The sequence below is a fragment of the Bombina bombina genome, chromosome 2 (genome assembly GCF_027579735.1).
Source record: "Bombina bombina isolate aBomBom1 chromosome 2, aBomBom1.pri, whole genome shotgun sequence".
In the NCBI taxonomy this organism is placed as follows: domain Eukaryota; kingdom Metazoa; phylum Chordata; class Amphibia; order Anura; family Bombinatoridae; genus Bombina; species Bombina bombina.
This window is the reverse complement of record NC_069500.1, coordinates 181930694-181953766: the sequence shown is the minus strand read 5'-3', so window position 1 is coordinate 181953766 and position 23073 is coordinate 181930694. Positions and strand designations below refer to the sequence as shown.

Genomic DNA, 23073 nt, shown 5'->3' with positions numbered 1-23073 from the left:
CTCCAAGAAGACTTGAATTGTTCTGACTTGGAAGAGGAAGACTTTTGTCCCTTAAAGGTACAAAAGAAATGAAAATTTGAATTCTGGCGACCCTTAGGCCTATTCTTTTTATCCTAAGGTAGGAAAGAGCCCTTTCAACCTGTAATATCAGAAATTATTTCAGCCAGACCTGGACCAAACAAGGTTTTACCCTTATAAGGCAAAGATAAAAACTTGTACTTGGATGTGACATCTGCAGACCAAGACTTTAACCACAGAGCTCTGCAAGCTAAAACAGTGAAACCAGAAATCTTAGCTCCAAGCCTAAAAACTTGCATAAATAAAAAGAGAGAAGCACTTAACCTGGAAACGAACAATAGCATAATAGCTTGTTCTATGGCTAGTTACCACCCTAGAAGCAGCCTCTTTTTGCTCAATATGTGCCTTTCACAGAGAAGAACTTTCCTGTAGCATATCAGTCTGATCCTGTCTTCACAGTACAGTCCAGCACCGAAATACCAGGCAATCCCTCTCTGAACGAGAGAAACGGCAAAACCCCAGACGTACGTTTCGGCCTATTGTGGGCCTCGTCAGTGAGGTGCAGCCATTTCCCTCTAGGCACACTGAGCAACGGGTCTACATCTGGATTCCCGCATCACACTTAGGGAGACTTCCCTAAGTGTCATAATTTGCATAAATAAAAAAAGAGAAGCGCTCAACCTGGGAACGAACAATAGCATAATAGCTTGTTATATGGCTAGTTACCACCCTAGAAACTTGCATGTTGGCATCACAAATAAAGGTATTGGCTAGCTTTAGCGCCTTGATCCTGTCTTAGATCTCCTCTATAGTAGTCTCTTCTAAGATTAGATTAGATAAGTCATCGCACCAATAAGATGCTGCCCCCGCAACTGCAGAAATACTAGCAACAGGCTGCCACTGTAATCCCTGATGAATGTACATTTTCTTCAAAAAAGCCTCAAGCTTCTTATCCATAGGATCCTTGAAAGAACTATCTTCAATAGGAATAGTAGTTCTCTTGGCAAGAGTAGAGATGGCTCCCTCTACCTTGGGCACTGTGCACCACGAGTCACGAATAGAGTCAGCAACAGGAAACCTCTTTTTAAAAACAGGGGACGGGAAAAAGGAATCCCTGGTTTATCCCATTCCTGAGTTATGATATCTGCCATATGGTCTGGAACTGGAAACACTTCCACATATGAGGGTACATCATTTACCCTATTAAGTTTACCTCACCTCTTTGGATTCTCTGCGACAGATGAGTCGAATTCTTCCAAAGTAGCAAGAACCTCCTTTAAAACAACCCAGAGGTGTTCTAACTTAAATCTGAAATTAATCTCCTCTGAATCTGCAGAATTGGTCACTACAGTATCAGGATCTGACAATTCTCCCTCAGAAGCCACTGAGGAATCATCCTCATCAGATAACAGACAAACTGACTAACACAGCCTTAGCGGAGTCAGAACCCTTATTAACATAAATATTTTTAGATTGCCTCTTACGCTTACCAGAAACTTTTGGAAAAGCTGATAAGGCTGCTGAAAAAGCAGAAGTGATCTGTGCATGGAAATCCCCAGGTAAAAAAACACCCCCAGGAGGTTGTTGAGAGGAACTGCAGGGAACTGCATGTGAAGCTTGGGACGTTTGAGGGGAAAAATGAGGCAATGCTAGGACAACATTATCATGATAGACAAAAGGCTCTGGGGGAGAAATCGTATTGTTACATAATAAAGTCTTATTTAAACAAGAGGAGCAAAATTGCACAGGAGGAACCACTTGAGCCTCCAAGCAAAACAAACATTTGTCAACTGACAAATTTTCATTAGTGTCCATAATGACAGAGAATCAACAAAGTTCTTTATAAGATACACTAGCACAATATCAAAATAAGCAGGCTAAAATGTCTGCAACCAGTTTACTGATGGCTGAAAAAAGAAAAATATATGAAGACAAAGATGTTCCAGCTGGTGCAAATCCAAAAAACTTTTATTTTGCAATGTGGGATACAAACAGAACCAACGTTTCAGGCCAGCAATCAGCCCTTTCGCAAGCTTGAAAAAGAAATACCCAGACACCATAAACCTCAGCTCTGCTGAGGGCTTACCGCTCCAAAAGACCTCTAGCAAACAACTAACTCCTTGAGTGCTGGCACCTTCAAACCTAGAAGGGAAAGCGCTTACATGTGGAAGCAGCAGACAAACAGCAAATAGTTTCTTAGGTGTGTCAGATTACTCCACATCCAATAGTGACCTGTAGAAAAAGAAAAAGAGTAACCAACCCTGGTTTTCTATAACGGGGATAGCATAGTTGCTAAAAAATAAAGGAAGGACTACCTCGCTGCTTCTAACTGCTAAAAGCTACCATTACTCTTACTAAAGAGATTGACATGGACACAGCACAGCCCCAAATCCTTACTTGCAGGGAAAAGTACCTATTAAAGGATTAAATATCTTCAGACACCAACTTCGCACATCCTCCCTTGACAGAGGCAAAGAGAATGACTGGGGGTTATAGGTAAGGGAAGTGATACTTAACAACTCTGCTGGGATTCTATAGGAAGCATAAGTAAAGACCAAATTGTTTGCGAGGAGTGGCAGGGGGAGGTGAGAGGAGTGCGTTTTGCAGATTTTTTTTTGTTTTGGTTTTTTTTCTCCTCAGCTTCAGGAGACGTCCACCAGACCCCTGAATACACTTGAATCACTTGTGGGTGGAATTGGGTGTTGTTATAGTTAGATATGTTGAAGTTCTAAAATTATAAAAGATTGAAGAGAGAAGGGAACGGCAGAATACAGATAACAACTCAATAATCTTAAGATTTGATTATATTTATGAGGATAATGACCTGAAACCTCATACAAAGACTCTAATTTACACAGTGAGTGATAATGTATATGTGATACTTATGACATGTACTTTGTAACTGCATGAAACTTTGTATCTGTTCCTGATCTCTTTTAATAAACAGAATTTACACACAAAAAAACAACTCTGCTGGGGTGCTCTTTGCCTCCTCCTGCTAGCCAGGAGTGAATATCTCACTAGTAACTGGAATGATTCATGAACTCTCCATGCCTTAGGAAAGAAATGGCAAGCTTTGAATAAAAAAGTTTATTTTTTATTTTATTGTCCATTTAACAAAAACATATACCGTTAATCATATATTTGAACAAATATTACAATTAGAAAGAAAAAAAAAGCATGGCCAACTGACTTTAAAACATTGGTAACTGAGATGTGGTAAGGCTTTATCCCATAACAACCTATAAAAGCAAAAGTCAGATTGCTAGGCAAACTGAACATAAACTACTATTGCGCCATATATAATAACTAAAAAACGAATATGTATGCTTAGAAAGTGAGAAAGAAGAAGCAGGATAAAACGTGCAAATTGGTTTGGAAAAAACAGGGTCGGGACAAGTGGAATCTCACCAAGATGGTAAGAGTCCATGAGCCATCACATGTAATATCCTATACACACGCTGGGAGGTACAAAAGACCACCATGAAATAGGGTGGGAAAACAGTTAAAGCAGGTAGAGGTAGGCACTATGGCCTACAAAACGTTCCTACCAAAAGCAACCTCAGAAAAGGCAAACGTGTCAAATTGGTAGAATTTGGTATATGTATGTAAAGATGACCAAGTAGCTGCCTTGCAAATCTGTTCAATGGAAGCTTCATTTATAAAAGCCCAAGAGCTTGTGACTGCTCTGGTATAATGAGCACTAAGACATTCAGGGGGAGACTTCCCCACTACAAATGTATGTTAAGCAAATCAACGCCTTACTCCAAGGTGCAAAGGTGATTGTAATAGCTTTTCTGTCCCTTGCAGAGACCGGAGGAATGGATAAACAATGAAGAATACTGCATTTTTTAGTTTGTTATCAAACTGCTTTATCCAGATAAAAAAAATAAGGTAAGGAGATTCACAAGATAGAGCATAAAGCTCAGATACTCTTCTGGCCGATGATATAGCCAAGAGAAAGAGAACCTTTAATACTGCAATGAATGTCCAATACCATGCATAGTTCAAACGACAGAGCCTGAAGAACTTTCAAAACCAAGTTAAAGTTCCATGAAGGGAAAGCAAACCTCAAAACTGGTCTTATACTGTGATAAAAGACTGAAAGCTCAGAAATCTGGCCTTTAAAGGGACAGTCAACACCAAAATTGTTATTGTTTAAAAAGATAAATAACGCCTTTACTGCCCATTCCCCAGCTTTGCACAACCAAAATTGTAATATTAATATACTTTATAACATTTAAACCACTATATCACTGCCTGTTTCTAAGTCACTACAGAGAGCCTCTTATCACATGCAGTTTTTTAGCTTTTCACAACAAGAGACTGCAAATCCATGTGGGTCATATAGATAACATTATGCTCTATCCCGAGAATTTGTGGCTGGCACTACACTAATTGGCTAAAATGCAAGTAAATAGATCATAAATAAATAGCCATGTGATCAGGGGACTGTCAAAAGAGGCTTAGATACAAGGTAATCACAGATGTTAAAAGTATATTAAAATAACTATGTTGGCAGTGCAAACTTGGGAATGGGTAATAAAAGGGATTATCTATCTTTTAAACAATACAAATTTTGGAGTTAACTGTCCCTTTAAGGGAACAGGCTGATCAACCCTTATCCAGGATATAGTGTAAACATTGTAGAATTGAAGGAATTCTTAAAGAGTTCCAACAGTAATTCTCAAGAAAACTTTCCAGATTTTTTGATAAATGTGTCTTGTAACAGACTTTTTTTGGCATGAATTAAAGTGTCTAATACTTAATCTGAAGAACTTTTTGGAGACAAAACCAGACATTCAAACGCCATACTGTCAAATTGAGAGATTTGAGGTTTTGATAGAAGGGACCTTGGCAGAAAATGTCCCTCCTGAGAGCAAGATGCAAAGGCTGACTGGAGGACATATGTACCAGATCTGTGTACAAAGTCATGTGGAGGCCAAACCAGAGGAATTTGAATCACTAAGGCTCTTTCCTATGTATTCTGGCTATCATGGACACTAAAACAAAAGAAGGAAAGATGAAAATCAAACTGAATGAACAGGGAATCACTAGTGCATCTATTAGATTCCCTTGTGGATATTAAGATCTCGCACACTACTGGGATAGCTTGTAATTCAAGAGAGGCCATGAGGTCTGTGACTGTAGCAATGATAGCATCCAGTCCAGGTCCAAAAAAAGTTATTTCGCTGAAATGGGAGAGAAAGAAGTCTGCTTTAATATACTATATCAGCAGACCATGACTTGAGCCATAGAACAGTCACTGAGAACAATCATAGTAACACCCTTTGCCTTAAAGTTATTTTAAAATATGCATCACAAATGAAACTGCTCATAGTCCTGATCAACCTCAAGCAATCCTGAATTTCATCAAGAGAAGCTTTTTGGTAAATACGGTCAGAGGTGTTGTCACAATATTCTGCAGTAGCTGCAGATACGCAGGCTACACTAATAGCTGGACGAAACTTAAAGCCTGATAGCTGAAAGGATATACTGAAGAAAACATTATTTATCCATCAGATGCTTAAAAGGTTCAGTCTAAAATAGAATTGTTATTGTTTTAAAAGATAGATAATCCATTTATTACCCATTCCCCAGTTTTGCATAACCAACACAGTTATATTAATATACTTTTTACCTCTGTGATTACTTTGTATCTAAGAACCTTCTTCCAGCCCCCTGATCACATGACTGTGAATGTTTATTATCTATTGTCTTGCAGTTAGCATTGTGTTGTGCTAAATCTTAAATAACTTTATGTGCCTTAACACAGTGTTATCTATATGACCCACATTTACTTTTAGTCTGTGTTGAAAAGAAATTTAAAAAGCATGTGATAAGAGGCAGCCCTCAAGTGCTTAGAAATTAGCATATGAGTCTGCCTCGGTTTAGTTTGAACTAAGAATACCAAGAGAAAAAAGCAAATTTGATGATAAAAGTAAATTGGAAAGTTGATTAAAATTACAAGTCCTATCTGAATAATGAAATTTTAATTTTGACTAGACTGTCCCTTTAAAAGAGGTACTGTTCACTAAAAGAATGGTGCCCCCACACACCTAAAGTGGAAATAGCCCCATCAATGTTTGGAATAGTCTCCCATATCTCGAATTTTTCAGAGGGTAAAGGGAACGAACATGTTTCTGAATTTGGTGAAGGAGAGGGGAATGTCTATTTAGTCCCATTACAAACTAATTAGCTCAGAAACAGCATTATGAAATTGGAATTTAGAAAAGCCTTAAATGACTTTTTCACAGATTGACTTTCTGCAGGTTGAGGGTCCTCAATCTCCAAGGCAAGAAAAACTTCCTGCAATAGAGTGTGATTCTAATACGATTATAGTCCTGGAGGGTACAGGGTACCTAGTCGAGTAACGCATTATGTATGTCCCAATGTCTGCATTGTCTGTCCTTTACTGGTCCTTTAAATGCAAATGCATGCAAACACAGTAGATTTGCATAATCAACAAATGCAAGATAACAAGACAATACAATAGCATTTACTTTGAATTTCAAATGAGTAGTAGATTTCTTTCTAACAAATGTCAAAGTTATGTATATTTCCACTCCCCCTGTATAATGTGATAGCAATAAGCCAATCACAAATGCATATACGTATAGTCTGATTTCTTGCACATGCTCAGTAGGTGCTGGTGACTCAAAAAGTGTAAATATAAAAGACTGCACATTTTTTTTAATGGAAGTAAATTGGAAAGTTGTTTAAAAACAGAATTTATGTTTACCTGATAAATTACTTTCTCCAACGGTGTGTCCGGTCCACGGCGTCATCCTTACTTGTGGGATATTCTCTTCCCCAACAGGAAATGGCAAAGAGCCCAGCAAAGCTGGTCACATGATCCCTCCTAGGCTCCGCCTACCCCAGTCATTCGACCGACGTTAAGGAGGAATATTTGCATAGGAGAAACCATATGGTACCGTGGTGACTGTAGTTAAAGAAAATAAATTATCAGACCTGATTAAAAAAACCAGGGCGGGCCGTGGACCGGACACACCGTTGGAGAAAGTAATTTATCAGGTAAACATAAATTCTGTTTTCTCCAACATAGGTGTGTCCGGTCCACGGCGTCATCCTTACTTGTGGGAACCAATACCAAAGCTTTAGGACACGGATGAAGGGAGGGAGCAAATCAGGTCACCTAAATGGAAGGCACCACGGCTTGCAAAACCTTTCTCCCAAAAATAGCCTCAGAAGAAGCAAAAGTATCAAACTTGTAAAATTTGGTAAAAGTGTGCAGTGAAGACCAAGTCGCTGCCCTACATATCTGATCAACAGAAGCCTCGTTCTTGAAGGCCCAAGTGGAAGCCACAGCCCTAGTGGAATGAGCTGTGATTCTTTCGGGAGGCTGCCGTCCGGCAGTCTCGTAAGCCAATCTGATGATGCTTTTAATCCAAAAAGAGAGAGAGGTAGAAGTTGCTTTTTGACCTCTCCTTTTACCGGAATAAACAACAAACAAGGAAGATGTTTGTCTAAAATCCTTTGTAGCATCCAAATAGAATTTTAGAGCGCGAACAACATCCAAATTGTGCAACAAACGTTCCTTCTTTGAAACTGGTTTCGGACACAGAGAAGGTACGATAATCTCCTGGTTAATGTTTTTGTTAGAAACAACTTTTGGAAGAAAACCAGGTTTAGTACGTAAAACCACCTTATCTGCATGGAACACCAGATAAGGAGGAGAACACTGCAGAGCAGATAATTCTGAAACTCTTCTGGCAGAAGAAATTGCAACTAAAAACAAAACTTTCCAAGATAATAACTTAATATCAACGGAATGCAAGGGTTCAAACGGAACCCCCTGAAGAACTGAAAGAACTAAATTGAGACTCCAAGGAGGAGTCAAAGGTTTGTAAACAGGCTTAATTCTAACCAGAGCCTGAACAAAGGCTTGAACATCTGGCACAGCAGCCAGTTTTTTGTGAAGTAACACCGACAAGGCAGAAATCTGTCCCTTCAGGGAACTTGCAGATAATCCCTTTTCCAATCCTTCTTGAAGGAAGGATAGAATCCTAGGAATCTTAACCTTGTCCCAAGGGAATCCTTTAGATTCACACCAACAGATATATTTTTTCCAAATTTTGTGGTAAATCTTTCTAGTTACAGGCTTTCTGGCCTGAACAAGAGTATCGATAACAGAATCTGAGAACCCTCGCTTCGATAAAATCAAGCGTTCAATCTCCAAGCAGTCAGCTGGAGTGAAACCAGATTCGGATGTTCGAACGGACCCTGAACAAGAAGGTCTCGTCTCAAAGGTAGCTTCCAAGGTGGAGCCGATGACATATTCACCAGATCTGCATACCAAGTCCTGCGTGGCCACGCAGGAGCTATCAAGATCACCGACGCCCTCTCCTGATTGATCCTGGCTACCAGCCTGGGGATGAGAGGAAACGGCGGGAACACATAAGCTAGTTTGAAGGTCCAAGGTGCTACTAGTGCATCCACTAGAGCCGCCTTGGGATCCCTGGATCTGGACCCGTAGCAAGGAACTTTGAAGTTCTGACGAGAGGCCATCAGATCCATGTCTGGAATGCCCCACAGCTGAGTGACTTGGGCAAAGATTTCCGGATGGAGTTCCCACTCCCCCGGATGCAATGTCTGACGACTCAGAAAATCCGCTTCCCAATTTTCCACTCCTGGGATGTGGATAGCAGACAGGTGGCAGGAGTGAGACTCCGCCCATAGAATGATTTTGGTCACTTCTTCCATCGCTAGGGAACTCCTTGTTCCCCCCTGATGGTTGATGTACGCAACAGTTGTCATGTTGTCTGATTGAAACCGTATGAACTTGGCCCTCGCTAGCTGAGGCCAAGCCTTGAGAGCATTGAACATCGCTCTCAGTTCCAGAATATTTATCGGTAGAAGAGATTCTTCCCGAGACCAAAGACCCTGAGCTTTCAGGGATCCCCAGACCGCGCCCCAGCCCATCAGACTGGCGTCGGTCGTGACAATGACCCACTCTGGTCTGCGGAATGTCATCCCTTGTGACAGGTTGTCCAGGGACAGCCACCAACGGAGTGAGTCTCTGGTCCTCTGATTTACTTGTATCTTCGGAGACAAGTCTGTATAGTCCCCATTCCACTGACTGAGCATGCACAGTTGTAATGGTCTTAGATGAATGCGCGCAAAAGGAACTATGTCCATTGCCGCTACCATCAACCCGATCACTTCCATGCACTGAGCTATGGAAGGAAGAGGAACGGAATGAAGTATCCGACAAGAGTCTAGAAGTTTTGTTTTTCTGGCCTCTGTCAGAAAAATCCTCATTTCTAAGGAGTCTATTATTGTTCCCAAGAAGGGAACCCTTGTTGACGGGGATAGAGAACTCTTTTCCACGTTCACTTTCCATCCGTGAGATCTGAGAAAGGCCAGGACAATGTCCGTGTGAGCCTTTGCTTGAGGAAGGGACAACGCTTGAATCAGAATGTCGTCCAAGTAAGGTACTACAGCAATGCCCCTTGGTCTTAGCACAGCTAGAAGGGACCCTAGTACTTTTGTGAAAATCCTTGGAGCAGTGGCTAATCCGAAAGGAAGCGCCGCGAACTGGTAATGTTTGTCCAGGAATGCGAACCTTAGGAACCAATGATGTTCCTTGTGGATAGGAATATGTAGATACGCATCCTTTAAATCCACCGTGGTCATGAATTGACCTTCCTGGATGGAAGGAAGAATAGTTCGAATGGTTTCCATCTTGAACGATGGAACCTTGAGAAACTTGTTTAAGATCTTGAGATCTAAGATTGGTCTGAACGTTCCCTCTTTTTTGGGAACTATGAACAGATTGGAGTAGAACCCCATCCCTTGTTCTCTTAATGGAACAGGATGAATCACTCCCATTTTTAACAGGTCTTCTACACAATGTAAGAATGCCTGTCTTTTTATGTGGTCTGAAGACAACTGAGACCTGTGGAACCTCCCCCTTGGGGGAAGTCCCTTGAATTCCAGAAGATAACCTTGGGAGACTATTTCTAGCGCCCAAGGATCCAGAACATCTCTTGCCCAAGCCTGAGCGAAGAGAGAGAGTCTGCCCCCCACCAGATCCGGTCCCGGATCGGGGGCCAACATTTCATGCTGTCTTGGTAGCAGTGGCAGGTTTCTTGGCCTGCTTTCCCTTGTTCCAGCCTTGCATTGGTCTCCAAGCTGGCTTGGCTCGAGAAGTATTACCCTCTTGCTTAGAGGACGTAGCACCTTGGGCTGGTCCGTTTCTACGAAAGGGACGAAAATTAGGTTTATTTTTTGCCTTGAAAGGCCGATCCTGAGGAAGGGCGTGGCCCTTACCCCCAGTGATATCAAAAATAATCTCTTTCAAGTCAGGGCCAAACAGCGTTTTCCCCTTGAAAGGAATGTTAAGTAGCTTGTTCTTGGAAGACGCATCAGCCGACCAAGATTTCAACCAAAGCGCTCTGCGCGCCACAATAGCAAACCCAGAATTCTTAGCCGCTAACCTAGCCAATTGCAAAGTGGCGTCTAGGGTGAAAGAATTAGCCAATTTGAGAGCATTGATTCTGTCCATAATCTCCTCAAAAGGAGGAGACTCACTATCGACCGCCTTTATCAGATCATCGAACCAGAAACATGCGGCTGTAGCGACAGGGACAATGCATGAAATTGGTTGTAGAAGGTAACCTTGCTGAACAAACATCTTTTTAAGCAAACCTTCTAATTTTTTATCCATAGGATCTTTGAAAGCACAACTATCCTCTATGGGTATAGTGGTGCGTTTGTTTAAAGTGGAAACCGCTCCCTCGACCTTGGGGACTGTCTGCCATAAGTCCTTTCTGGGGTCGACCATAGGAAACAATTTTTTAAATATGGGGGGAGGGACGAAAGGAATACCGGGCCTTTCCCATTCCTTGTTAACAATGTCCGCCACCCGCTTGGGTATAGGAAAAGCTTCTGGGAGCCCCGGCACCTCTAGGAACTTGTCCATTTTACATAGTTTCTCTGGGATGACCAACTTGTCACAATCATCCAAAGTGGATAATACCTCCTTAAGCAGAATGCGGAGATGTTCCAACTTAAATTTAAATGCAATCACATCAGGTTCAGCCTGTTGAGAAATGTTCCCTGAATCAGTAATTTCTCCCTCAGACAAAACCTCCCTGGCCCCATCAGACTGGGTTAGGGGCCCTTCGGAAATATTATTATCAGCGTCGTCATGCTCTTCAGTATCTATGAATAGGAATTCTGGCTTCCCCACATTCAGAACACAGTCTATCTGGTAGTTCAGACATGTTAAACAGGCATAAACTTGATAACAAAGTACAAAAAACGTTTTAAAATAAAACCGTTACTGTCACTTTAAATTTTAAACTGAACACACTTTATTACTGCAATTGCGAAAAAACATGAAGGAATTGTTCAAAATTCACCAAATTTTCACCACAGTGTCTTAAAGCCTTAAAAGTATTGCACACCAAATTTGGAAGCTTTAACCCTTAAAATAACGGAACCGGAGCCGTTTTGAACTTTAACCCCTTTACAGTCCCTGGTATCTGCTTTGCTGAGACCCAACCAAGCCCAAAGGGGAATACGATACCAAATGACGCCTTCAGAAAGTCTTTTCTAAGTATCAGAGCTCCTCTCACATGCGACTGCATGCCATGCCTCTCAAAAACAAGTGCGCAACACCGGCGCGAAAATGAGGCTCTGCTTATGCTTTGGGAAAGCCCCTAAAGAATAAGGTGTCTAATACAGTGCCTGCCGATATTATTATATCAAAATACCCAGATAAAATGATTCCTCAAGGCTAAATATGTGTTAATAATGAATCGATTTAGCCCAGAAAAAGTCTACAGTCTTAATAAGCCCTTGTGAAGCCCTTATTTACTTGCTGAATAAACATGGCTTACCGGATCCCATAGGGAAAATGACAGCTTCCAGCATTACATCGTCTTGTTAGAATGTGTCATACCTCAAGCAGCAAGAGACTGCACACTGTTCCCCCAACTGAAGTTAATTGCTCTCAACAGTCCTGTGTGGAACAGCCATGGATTTTAGTGACGGTTGCTAAAATCATTTTCCTCATACAAACAGAAATCTTCATCTCTTTTCTGTTTCTGAGTAAATAGTACATACCAGCACTATTTCAAAATAACAAACTCTTGATTGAATCATAAAAACTACAGTTAAACACTAAAAAACTCTAAGCCATCTCCGTGGAGATGTTGCCTGTACAACGGCAAAGAGAATGACTGGGGTAGGCGGAGCCTAGGAGGGATCATGTGACCAGCTTTGCTGGGCTCTTTGCCATTTCCTGTTGGGGAAGAGAATATCCCACAAGTAAGGATGACGCCGTGGACCGGACACACCTATGTTGGAGAAATTACATGCTGTATCTGAATAATGAAAATTTAATCTGACCTGAGTGTCCCTTTAACTGGTGGAGGAATGAAAGCCATCAATTGTAAAACTACAGAGTGAATGCATCATTTTAAAGTGATGGTAAAAACAGATCCAGAATGTTAGTGATATTTTAGATGGAGTTTAATTCATCACTTGTAATGAAAATGCGCTATAACGTACTTTCTAAAGTAGCACTTCAATTCAAATACCGGCGCTCCGGCCATCTACTTCAAACGTCTTTTTTTTTGTGAGCAAATGATTTAAATTTTTCTCCAATCAGCGCTCTTGTTATAACAAATGTGCCGTATGGCTAGAGAGCTGATTGGAGAACAAGTCAAACTATTGGTTCACAGAAACAATTACTTTTAAAGCGGTGGACAGAGATCCGGATATTTGAATTTCATATCTATATTAAAAAGTAAGTTAGAGCACATCTTCATTACAAGTGATGAATTAAACTGCATCTAAAATATCACTAAATATTCCAGATCTGTTTTTATAAAGGGGAGAGTTTATCATCACTTTAAGTTAGAATGCAGGTCCGTAGAACCCTGATGGGTAACAAATCCCTGACTACACTGCTACAAATGCAGCACTGCTTGATTGTGTCTAGTAATAGGCACAGGCTCAGCACATAGGTTATTAAACTGAGTAGGCGAACACACCAACCGTTCCTTACCTAGCAAACACATATGAGAAGGGGTTAAATTGTCAATAGATTGCCAATCTATGGGATCAGTGTTATGTCTGCACCATTTTCCTGCATACTGATTTAGAATAGTAAGAATGAATAATATGGGTGTTTTGCCTCCTCCTGTATGACTAGACTTTAATCCCACTTGTGATGGCTCGTGGACTCTCACCATTTTATGAAATACAGCAACTACAGCATTAATGGAAGGAAATATATATTAAAACACCTACTTATGGTACAACAGCTAAAACATTTATGAAACAAAAATAAAGTACAAAAAAGTACATCAACTAAAACATTTAAGAAAGAAAATATTAAACAAAATAACTACTTACAGTGCAGCTACTAAAATATTAAGCTAAAATACTTACAGTAATCTTGTCAAGAAGCTTTGCCATATGCCTTATGATATCACTGTGGTGTGTTGGCTGGGTTTGCAGAAGTTTTTTAATGACAACAACACTTTCTGCAACTACCACTTCTGAAATAAAGAGCAGACAAACTAGATGTGTAAGTGACTAATCAAAGAAAGTGCCATTACGTAAGAAAATCTACTGTAACGTAAATCCAACACAGACTCCTCTCATTTATAAATGGCTTCTTAAGAGCACGTATATTTATTTGTTCAAAAGCCAAAAATGTTTCAGTTTTCATAGAAAAAAAAATAAAAGACAGAAAAAGAGTGAGATTAGAAATAAAATCAGAGAGAGATTAAAGGGACATTAAAACAAATTTTAAATAACTGTTTAACTTACTTCTATTATCAAAATGTCTTCATTATTTTGGCATCTTTTGTTAAAAAGCAGGAGCGTAAGCTCAGGAGCAGGCACATATCTGGGGCACTATATGGCAGCCGTTTTGCAAGAATGTTATCCATTTGCAAAAGCACTAGATGGCAGCACTATATCCTGCCATGTAGTTCTGCAGACAGCTATCTAGAAACCTCTTCAACAAAGAATACCATGGAACCAAGCAAATTTGATAACAGATGTCAATTTACCATCACTTTAAGCTACAGATGCAACTCCATAGTCCAAGTTAACCTCTACACTACCTCAGAGGTGGTGAAGTTAAAACACGTTTATCCTGAGAGACTGATGGGCCTGACAGGGGGTCGGGCTGCACAAGCCATTGCTCTAAACACAGAAAGACAAGCTCCCTAACTGGGAACCTTGTCATCCCATTACATAGTAAATTGAGCTGTGTGTTCCCTTGGTAGCCCAATAGCTCATACCTGCTCTTAAAGGGACAGTCAATACCAGAATTTTTGTTGTTTTAAAAGAAAGATAATCCCTTAAATTACCAATTCCCCAGTTTTGCATAACCAACACAGTTATAATTATACACGTTTTACCTCTGTAAGTACCTTGTATCTAAGCCTCAGCAGACCGCCCCCTTACTTCAGTTCTTTTGACAGACTTGCATTTTAACCAGAGCTGTCTCCATTGGTAAATTCACAAACATGAGCTTGATGTTATCTATATGAAACACATGAACTAATGCCCTCTAGTGGTGAAAAGCTATCAAAATGCATTTAGATTAGAGCCGGCCTTCAAGGTCTAAGAAATTAGCATATGAACCTCCAAGGTTTAGCTTTCAACTAAGAATACCAAGAGAACAAAGCAAAAATGGTGATAAAAGTAAATTGGAAAGTTGTTTAAAATTACATGCCCTATCTGAATCATGAAGGTTTTTTTGGACTTGACTGTCCCTTTAAAGCAGATTTTACAGGTGGCAGTTAATTAACAGTTGGAATTCTGACACTGCTGCTTTTAAGGAAGATACTTTATTATGTGATCAAATAGTTTTTAACAAAACTACAAATTATAAATGATAAGAAATAAAAAGTGAAATGTCTGTCTACATCTTGTAAAATCTCCAAGATGTTAAATAAAACTGAACGTAGCTGCATACAGAGACTGTATTGTTGGAAAAATAGCATTAATCTGTATTAAAATAGTTGATATTCTACTGTCACCTTGTGGAGATGTCTATTAAGTCTAGAAACTAAATATTTTTTAAAAAAATATAGTGGAATATAGAAACTATAATCACACTAAAATACACTTCTGGATGAAATTAATTGAATGGTTTATACATTTATTCTCAGGTTTACACAATTGTCTGGTGACAGGTGAGCTTGCAAAGCAATTGCTTGGTAACAAGGTGAGCTAAAGCACTTTATAAAAGTAGGCATCAGACTACTGTGGAGAAAATGAGATTTCTAAAACAGTCACATTTTCGGAGATTCTTTTTTTACTTGAAATGGTAGCAAAAACTTTGGAAGGATGGCACACAAAATGAAGTATAAGGATTAGCATATGAATGTAGTAAATCTCTCTCAGATTTGCAAAAAACAGACACCATTCAACCTTTTATTAAAATAACAGTTATTTTATTGCATTATGGAATTGCATATAAAAAAAAAACAGAATTTATGCTTACCTGATAAATTACTTTCTCTTGCGGTGTATCCAGTCCACGGATTCATCCTTTACTTGTGGGATATTCTCCTTCCCAACAGGAAGTGGCAAAGAGAGCACACAGCAGAGCTGTCCATATAGCTCTACCTCTAGCTCCACCCCCCAGTCATTCGACCAAAGGTTAGGAAGAAAAAGGAGAAACCATAGGGTGCAGTGGTGACTGTAGTTTAAATAAAAAAAATTTTTTACCTGACTTAAATGCCAGGACGGGCCTTGGACTGGATACACCGCAAGAGAAAGTAATTTATCAGGTAAGCATAAATTCTGTTTTCTCTTGCAAGGTGTATCCAGTCCACGGATTCATCCTTTACTTGTGGGATACCAATACCAAAGCTTTAGGACACGGATGAAGGGAGGGAACAAGACAGGTACCTTAAACGGAAGGCACCACTGCTTGCAAAACCTTTCTCCCAAAAATAGCCCCTGAAGAAGCAAAAGTATCGAATTTGTAAAATTTGGCAAAAGTATGCAGTGAAGACCAAGTCGCTGCCTTACAAATCTGTTCAACAGAAGCCTCATTTTTGAAAGCCCATGTGGAAGCCACTGCTCTGGTAGAATGAGCAGTAATTCTTTCAGGAGGCTGCTGGCCAGCAGTCTCATAGGCCAAACGGATGATGCTTTTCAGCCAAAAGGAAAGAGAGGTAGCAGTCGCTTTCTGACCTCTCCTCTTACCAGAATAGATAAACAAGGAAGATGTTTGTCTGAAATCCTTAGTTGCTTGTAATAGAACTTTAAAGTGAAGGTCAAATCTGGCGTTTTGGTTAGCATTTTTCAACATGTTTGCTAAATTCAGTATGATGTTCATTCATCAAATTATATCTAGATACAATGAAAAGTTATATTTTTTACTTGTTGAATCGGCTCCGTTTCGCCTGTATAATCCGCCCGCCATACTGCCGTTATTGATTGACAGTTTTTCTATCCTATCTATTGTTTACCCCCGTGGCGTCCAGCCCCTTTTCTGTTTCGTCATTCAAACCGTCTGCGCATGCGTTTAAAAAACAGCGCGTCATAATCGGAATGCTCGTTCATGTTTCGAGCATGCGTTGTCCGCTCTCGCAATTGTTGAAACATTGAATCAACAGCAACGCTCTCTCGCTCTATTAGAGGGTGCAGAGCGATCTTGCGAGTGACTGACTGACAGACTTCCGTAGCAATGGATGATAGAATTGGGTTTATACATTGCATACAAAGTTACGTGGATGAAACGCATGCGCTATTGAGTTGACGATACGCATGCGCAGTTGAAAAAAAACACGGGTGCACAAGCGCTTGTAAGAAACAAAGCAACGTCATAACAGCACAATAAGGAAGTGTGGTAGGGGCGGAGCTAATCGCGATAACAGAGGTATATTATAAATAGATTTTATTTGAAATGGATTCGTTTTTTATACATATAAAATCAGCGAGTGCAATATTTTTAACTTAAAGTTTAACATGGTGTATTGTTAATAGCAAGAATTGACCTTCACTTTAAAGCACGAACTACATCAAGATTGTGTAAAAGACGTTCCTTCTTCAAAGATGGATTAGGACACAGAGAAGGAACATTTCCTGGTTAATATTCTTGTTAGAAACAACTTTAGGAAGAAAACCAGGCTTGGTACGCAAAACTACCTTATCTGCGTGGAACACCAGGTAAGGTGAATCACACTGTAAGGCAGAAATTCTGAAACTCTTTGAGCTGAAGAGATAGCTACCAAAAACAAAACTTTCCAAGATAACAACTTAATGTCTATGGAATGTAAAGGTTCAAACGGAACCCCTTGAAGAACTGAAAGAACTAGATTCAAACTCCATGGCGGAGCCACAGGTTTATAGACAGGCTTGATTCTGACTAAAGCCTGAGCAAACGCTTGAACGTCTGGTACTTCTGCCAGACGCTTGTGTAACAGGATAGACAAAGCAGATATTTGTCCTTTTAAGGAACTAGCTGACAATCCTTTCTCCAATCCTTCTTGGAGAAAAGGACAATATCCTGGGAATCCTAATCTTACTCCATGAGTAACCCTTGGATTCACACCAACAAAGATATTTCCGCCATATCTTATGGTAGATTTTCCTGGTGACAGGCTTTCTAGCCTGAATCAGAGTATCTATAACTGACTCAGAGAACCCACGCTTTGATAGAATTAAGCGTTCAATCTCCAAGCAGTCAGACGTAGAGAAACTAAATTTGGATGCTTGAACGGACCCTGTATTAGGAGATCCTGCCTCATTGGCAGTGTCCATGGTGGGACAGATGACATGTCCACTAGGTCTGCATACCAAGTCCTGCGTGGCCACGCAGGTGCTATCAGAATCACTGAAGCCTTCTCCTGCTTGATTCTGGCGACCAGACGCGGGAGGAGAAGAAACGGTGGAAAAACATAAGCCAGATTGAAGGACCAAGGCGCTGCTAGAGCATCTATCAATACCGCCTTGGGGTCCCGGGACCTGGACCCGTAGAGAGGAAGTTTGGCGTTCTGACGGGACGCCATCAGATCCAATTCTGGAGTGCCCCATAGCTGAGTCAGCTGAGCAAACACCTCTGGGTGGAGTTCCCACTCCCCCGGGTGAAAAGTCTGACGACTTAGAAAATCCGCTTCCCAGTTGTCTACTCCTGGGATGTGAATTGCTGAGAGATGGCAGGAGTGGTCCTCCGCCAACCTGATTATTTTGGTTACTTCCGTCATCGCTAGGGAACTCTTTGTTCCCCCCTGATGATTGACGTAAGCTACAGTCGTGATGTTGTCCGACTGAAATCTGATGAATTTGGCCGCTCTAACACCACATTCACTTTACCCTCCCGAGAGAGACCCTAGTGCTTAGAGCCGGCAAAGAGAATGTCTGGGGGCTGGAGCTAGAGGGGGAGATATATGGACAGCTCTGCTGTGTGCTCTCTTTGCCACTTCCTGTAGGGAATGAGAATATCCCACACGTAAAGGATGAATCCGTGGACTGTATACACCTTGCAAGAGAAATAGTGGCAAATCTAATTTCATTTCTACTGGCTCTTAAAAGGACATCAAACACACATTTTTTATTTTGGGATTCAGAAAGAGCATATGATTTTAAACAACTTTCCAATTTACTTCCATTATTTAAATTTGCTTCCTTCTCTTGTTATTCTTTGCTGAAAGGTTTATCTAGGCAAGCTCAGGAGAAGCAAAGAACCTAGGTTCTAGCTGCTGATTGGTGGCTGTATTTATATACCTATTGTCATTGGCTCGCCCATGTGTTCAGTTAGAAACCAGTAGTGCATTGCTGCTCCTTCAACAAATGATACCAAGAGAATGAAGCATATTTGATACTAGAAGTAAATTGGAAAGTTGTTTTAAATTGTATGTTCTACCTAAATCATGATAGAACATTTTTAGGTTCCATGTCCCTTTAATCACTGACAATTCTAAACTTGCTAGCATCTACACTATAATTGCGTTTTGTAACGCGTCCGTCGATGTCGCCAGCTGCGCATGAATCCTCAAAGGAATGTTGGCTACACGAGGCAAGCAAAAGAATGTTGGCTGTGCGCGCAGCCAAAAGAATCCATTTGGATGCAACGTAGGCAAACCTGAAACCTTAAAAAAAACAACCACAAAACCGGCCGCACAAAATAACTAAAAAAACACGTAAGAAATAAAAATAAAAACAAGTAACCGCCCGCACGAAGTATAACAAAAAAAAATCCTGCACGAAGTATTTATTAACATACACCTAAACCGTAAACCCTCACATTGCAAAACAATAAAGTAATTAACCCCTAATCTGCATATAACATAATTAAAATATTAACCCCTTAACCGTCAACCAACCACATCGCAATAAACCTAATTAACCTATTAACCCCTAAACCGCCAAACACCCACATCGCAATCAACCTATTAACGTCTAAACCGCCAAACCCCCACAACTCAAATAACTAATTTAATTACTAAGCCCCCTAAACTAACACCCCCTAAATTAACCTACTACTAAATTACAATAAAAAAAAAACTAACATTAAATTACAAAAAATCAAAGTCTAACATTACAGAAAAAACATAATTTATGCTTACCTGATAAATTCCTTTCTTCTGTAGTGTGATCAGTCCACGGGTCATCATTACTTCTGGGATATTACTCCTCCCCAACAGGAAGTGCAAGAGGATTCACCCAGCAGAGCTGCATATAGCTCCTCCCCTCTACGTCACTCCCAGTCATTCGACCAAGGACCAACGAGAAAGGAAAAGCCAAGGGTGAAGTGGTGACTGGAGTATAAATTAAAAAATATTTACCTGCCTTAAAAACAGGGCGGGCCGTGGACTGATCACACTACAGAAGAAAGGAATTTATCAGGTAAGCATAAATTATGTTTTCTTCTGTTAAGTGTGATCAGTCCACGGGTCATCATTACTTCTGGGATACCAATACCAAAGCAAAAGTACACGGATGACGGGAGGGATAGGCAGGCTCTTTATACAGAAGGAACCACTGCCTGAAGAACCTTTCTCCCAAAAATAGCCTCCGATGAAGCAAAAGTGTCAAATTTGTAAAATTTGGAAAAAGTATGAAGCGAAGACCAAGTTGCAGCCTTGCAAATCTGTTCAACAGAGGCCTCATTCTTGAAGGCCCAAGTGGAAGCCATAGCTCTAGTAGAATGAGCTGTAATTCTTTCAGGAGGCTGCTGTCCAGCAGTCTCATAAGCTAAACGAATTATGCTACGAAGCCAAAAAGAAAGAGAGGTAGCGGAAGCTTTTTGACCTCTCCTCTGCCCAGAGTAAATGACAAACAGAGAAGACGTTTGTCGAAATTCCTTAGTTGCCTGTAAGTAAAATTTTAGAGCACGGACTACATCCAGGTTGTGCAGTAGACGTTCCTTCTTTGAAGAAGGATTTGGGCATAAAGAAGGAACAACAATCTCTTGATTGATATTCCTGTTAGTAACTACCTTAGGTAAGAACCCAGGTTTAGTACGCAGGACTACCTTATCCGAATGAAAAATCAAATAAGGAGAATCACAATGTAAGGCTGATAATTCAGAGACTCTTCGAGCCGAGGAAATAGCCATTAAAAATAGAACTTTCCAAGATAACAACTTTATATCAATGGAATGAAGGGGTTCAAACGGAACGCCCTGTAAAACATTAAGAACAAGGTTTAAACTCCATGGTGGAGCAACAGTTTTAAACACAGGCTTAATTCTGGCCAAAGCCTGACAAAAAGCCTGGACGTCAGGAACTTCTGACAGACGTTTGTGTAACAGAATGGACAGAGCTGAGATCTGTCCCTTTAATGAACTAGCAGATAAACCCTTTTCTAAACCTTCTTGTAGAAAAGACAATATCCTAGGAATCCTAACCTTACTCCAAGAGTAACCTTTGGATTCACACCAATATAGGTATTTATGCCATATCTTATGGTAAATCTTTCTGGTAACAGGTTTCCTAGCCTGTATTAAGGTATCAATAACTGACTCAGAAAACCCACGTCTTGATAAAATCAAGCGTTCAATTTCCAAGCAGTCAGCTTCAGAGAAGTTAGATTTTGATGTTTGAAGGGACCCTGTATCAGAAGGTCCTGTTTCAGAGGTAGAGACCAAGGTGGACAGGATGACATGTCCACCAGGTCTGCATACCAAGTCCTGCGTGGCCACGCAGGTGCTATTAGAATCACTGATGCTCTCTCTTGTTTGATTCTGGCAATCAATCGAGGAAGCAACGGGAAGGGTGGAAACACGTAAGCCATCCTGAAGTCCCAAGGTGCTGTCAGAGCATCTATCAGGACTGCTCCTGGATCCCTGGATCTGGACCCGTAACGAGGAAGCTTGGCGTTCTGTCGAGACGCCATGAGATCTATCTCTGGTTTGCCCCAACGTCGAAGAATTTGGGCAAAGACCTCCGGATGAAGTTCCCACTCCCCCGGATGAAAAGTCTGACGACTTAAGAAATCCGCCTCCCAGTTCTCCACTCCCGGGATGTGGATTGCTGACAGGTGGCAAGAGTGAGACTCTGCCCAGCGAATTATCTTTGATACTTCCATCATAGCTAGGGAGCTTCTTGTCCCTCCCTGATGGTTGATGTAAGCTACAGTCGTGATGTTGTCCGACTGAAACCTGATGAACCCCCGAGTTGTCAACTGGGGCCAAGCCAGGAGGGCATTGAGAACTGCTCTCAATTCCAGAATGTTTATTGGCAGGAGACTCTCCTCCTGACTCCATTGTCCCTGAGCCTTCAGAGAATTCCAGACGGCACCCCAACCTAGAAGGCTGGCGTCTGTTGTTACAATTGTCCAGTCTGGTCTGCTGAATGGCATCCCCCTGGACAGATGTGGCCGAGAAAGCCACCATAGAAGAGAATTTCTGGTCTCTTGATCCAGATTCAGAGAAGGGGATAAGTCTGAGTAATCCCCATTCCACTGACTTAGCATGCACAGTTGCAGTGGTCTGAGGTGTAAGCGTGCAAAGGGTACTATGTCCATTGCCGCTACCATTAAGCCGATTACCTCCATGCATTGAGCCACTGACGGGTGTTGAATGGAATGAAGGGTGTGGCAAGCACTTTGAAGTCTTGTTAGCCTGTCCTCTGTCAGGTAAATCTTCATTTCTACAGAATCTATAAGAGTCCCCAGGAAGGGAACTCTTGTGAGTGGAACGAGTGAACTTTTCTTTTCGTTCACCTTCCATCCATGTGACCTTAGAAATGCCAGCACTAACTCTGTATGAGACTTGGCAGTTTGAAAGCTTGAAGCTTGTATCAGAATGTCGTCTAGGTATGGAGCTACCGAGATTCCCCGCGGTCTTAGTACCGCCAGAAGAGCACCCAGAACCTTTGTGAAGATTCTTGGAGCTGTAGCCAATCCGAATGGAAGAGCCACAAACTGGTAATGCCTGTCTAGGAAGGCAAACCTTAGGTACCGATAATGATCTTTGAGAATCGGTATGTGAAGGTAAGCATCTTTTAAATCTACAGTGGTCATGTACTGACCCTCTTGGATCATAGGTAAAATTGTCCGAATAGTCTCCATCTTGAACGATGGAACTCTTAGGAATTTGTTTAGGATCTTTAAGTCCAGGATTGGTCTGAAAGTTCCCTCTTTTTTGGGAACCACAAACAGATTTGAGTAAAACCCCTGTCCCTGTTCCGATCGTGGAACTGGATGGATTACTCCCATTAACAAGAGCTCTTGTACGCAGCGTAGAAACGCCTCTTTCTTTGTCTGGATTGTTGACAATCTTGACAGATGAAATCTCTCTCTTGGAGGAGAGTATTTGAAGTCCAGAAGGTATCCCTGAGATATTATCTCTAGCGCCCAGGGATCCTGAACATCTCTTGCCCAAGCCTGGGCGAAGAGAGAAAGTCTGCCCCCCACTAGATCCGATCCCGGATCGGGGGCCCTCAATTCATGCTGTTTTAGGGGCAGCAGCAGGTTTCCTAGTCTGCTTGCCCTTGTTCCAGGACTGGTTAGGTTTCCAGCCTTGCCTGTAGCGAGCAACAGCTCCTTCCTGTTTTGGTGCAGAGGAAGTTGATGCTGCTCCTGCTTTGAAATTACGAAAGGAAC

General features: G+C 41.1%; 1 protein-coding gene across 2 annotated transcripts in view; it reads right to left on the bottom strand.

Moving 5' to 3' along the window:
• AP3B1 (adaptor related protein complex 3 subunit beta 1) overlaps window positions 1–23073 on the bottom strand; it is a 1155804-nt gene that overhangs the window by 574358 nt on the left and 558373 nt on the right. For both annotated transcript variants that reach the window (XM_053701376.1, XM_053701377.1), the window contains exon 14: window positions 13444–13553. In XM_053701376.1, the coding sequence (XP_053557351.1) occupies window positions 13444–13553 (110 nt within the window). The remainder of the gene's footprint in view (window positions 1–13443; window positions 13554–23073) is intronic.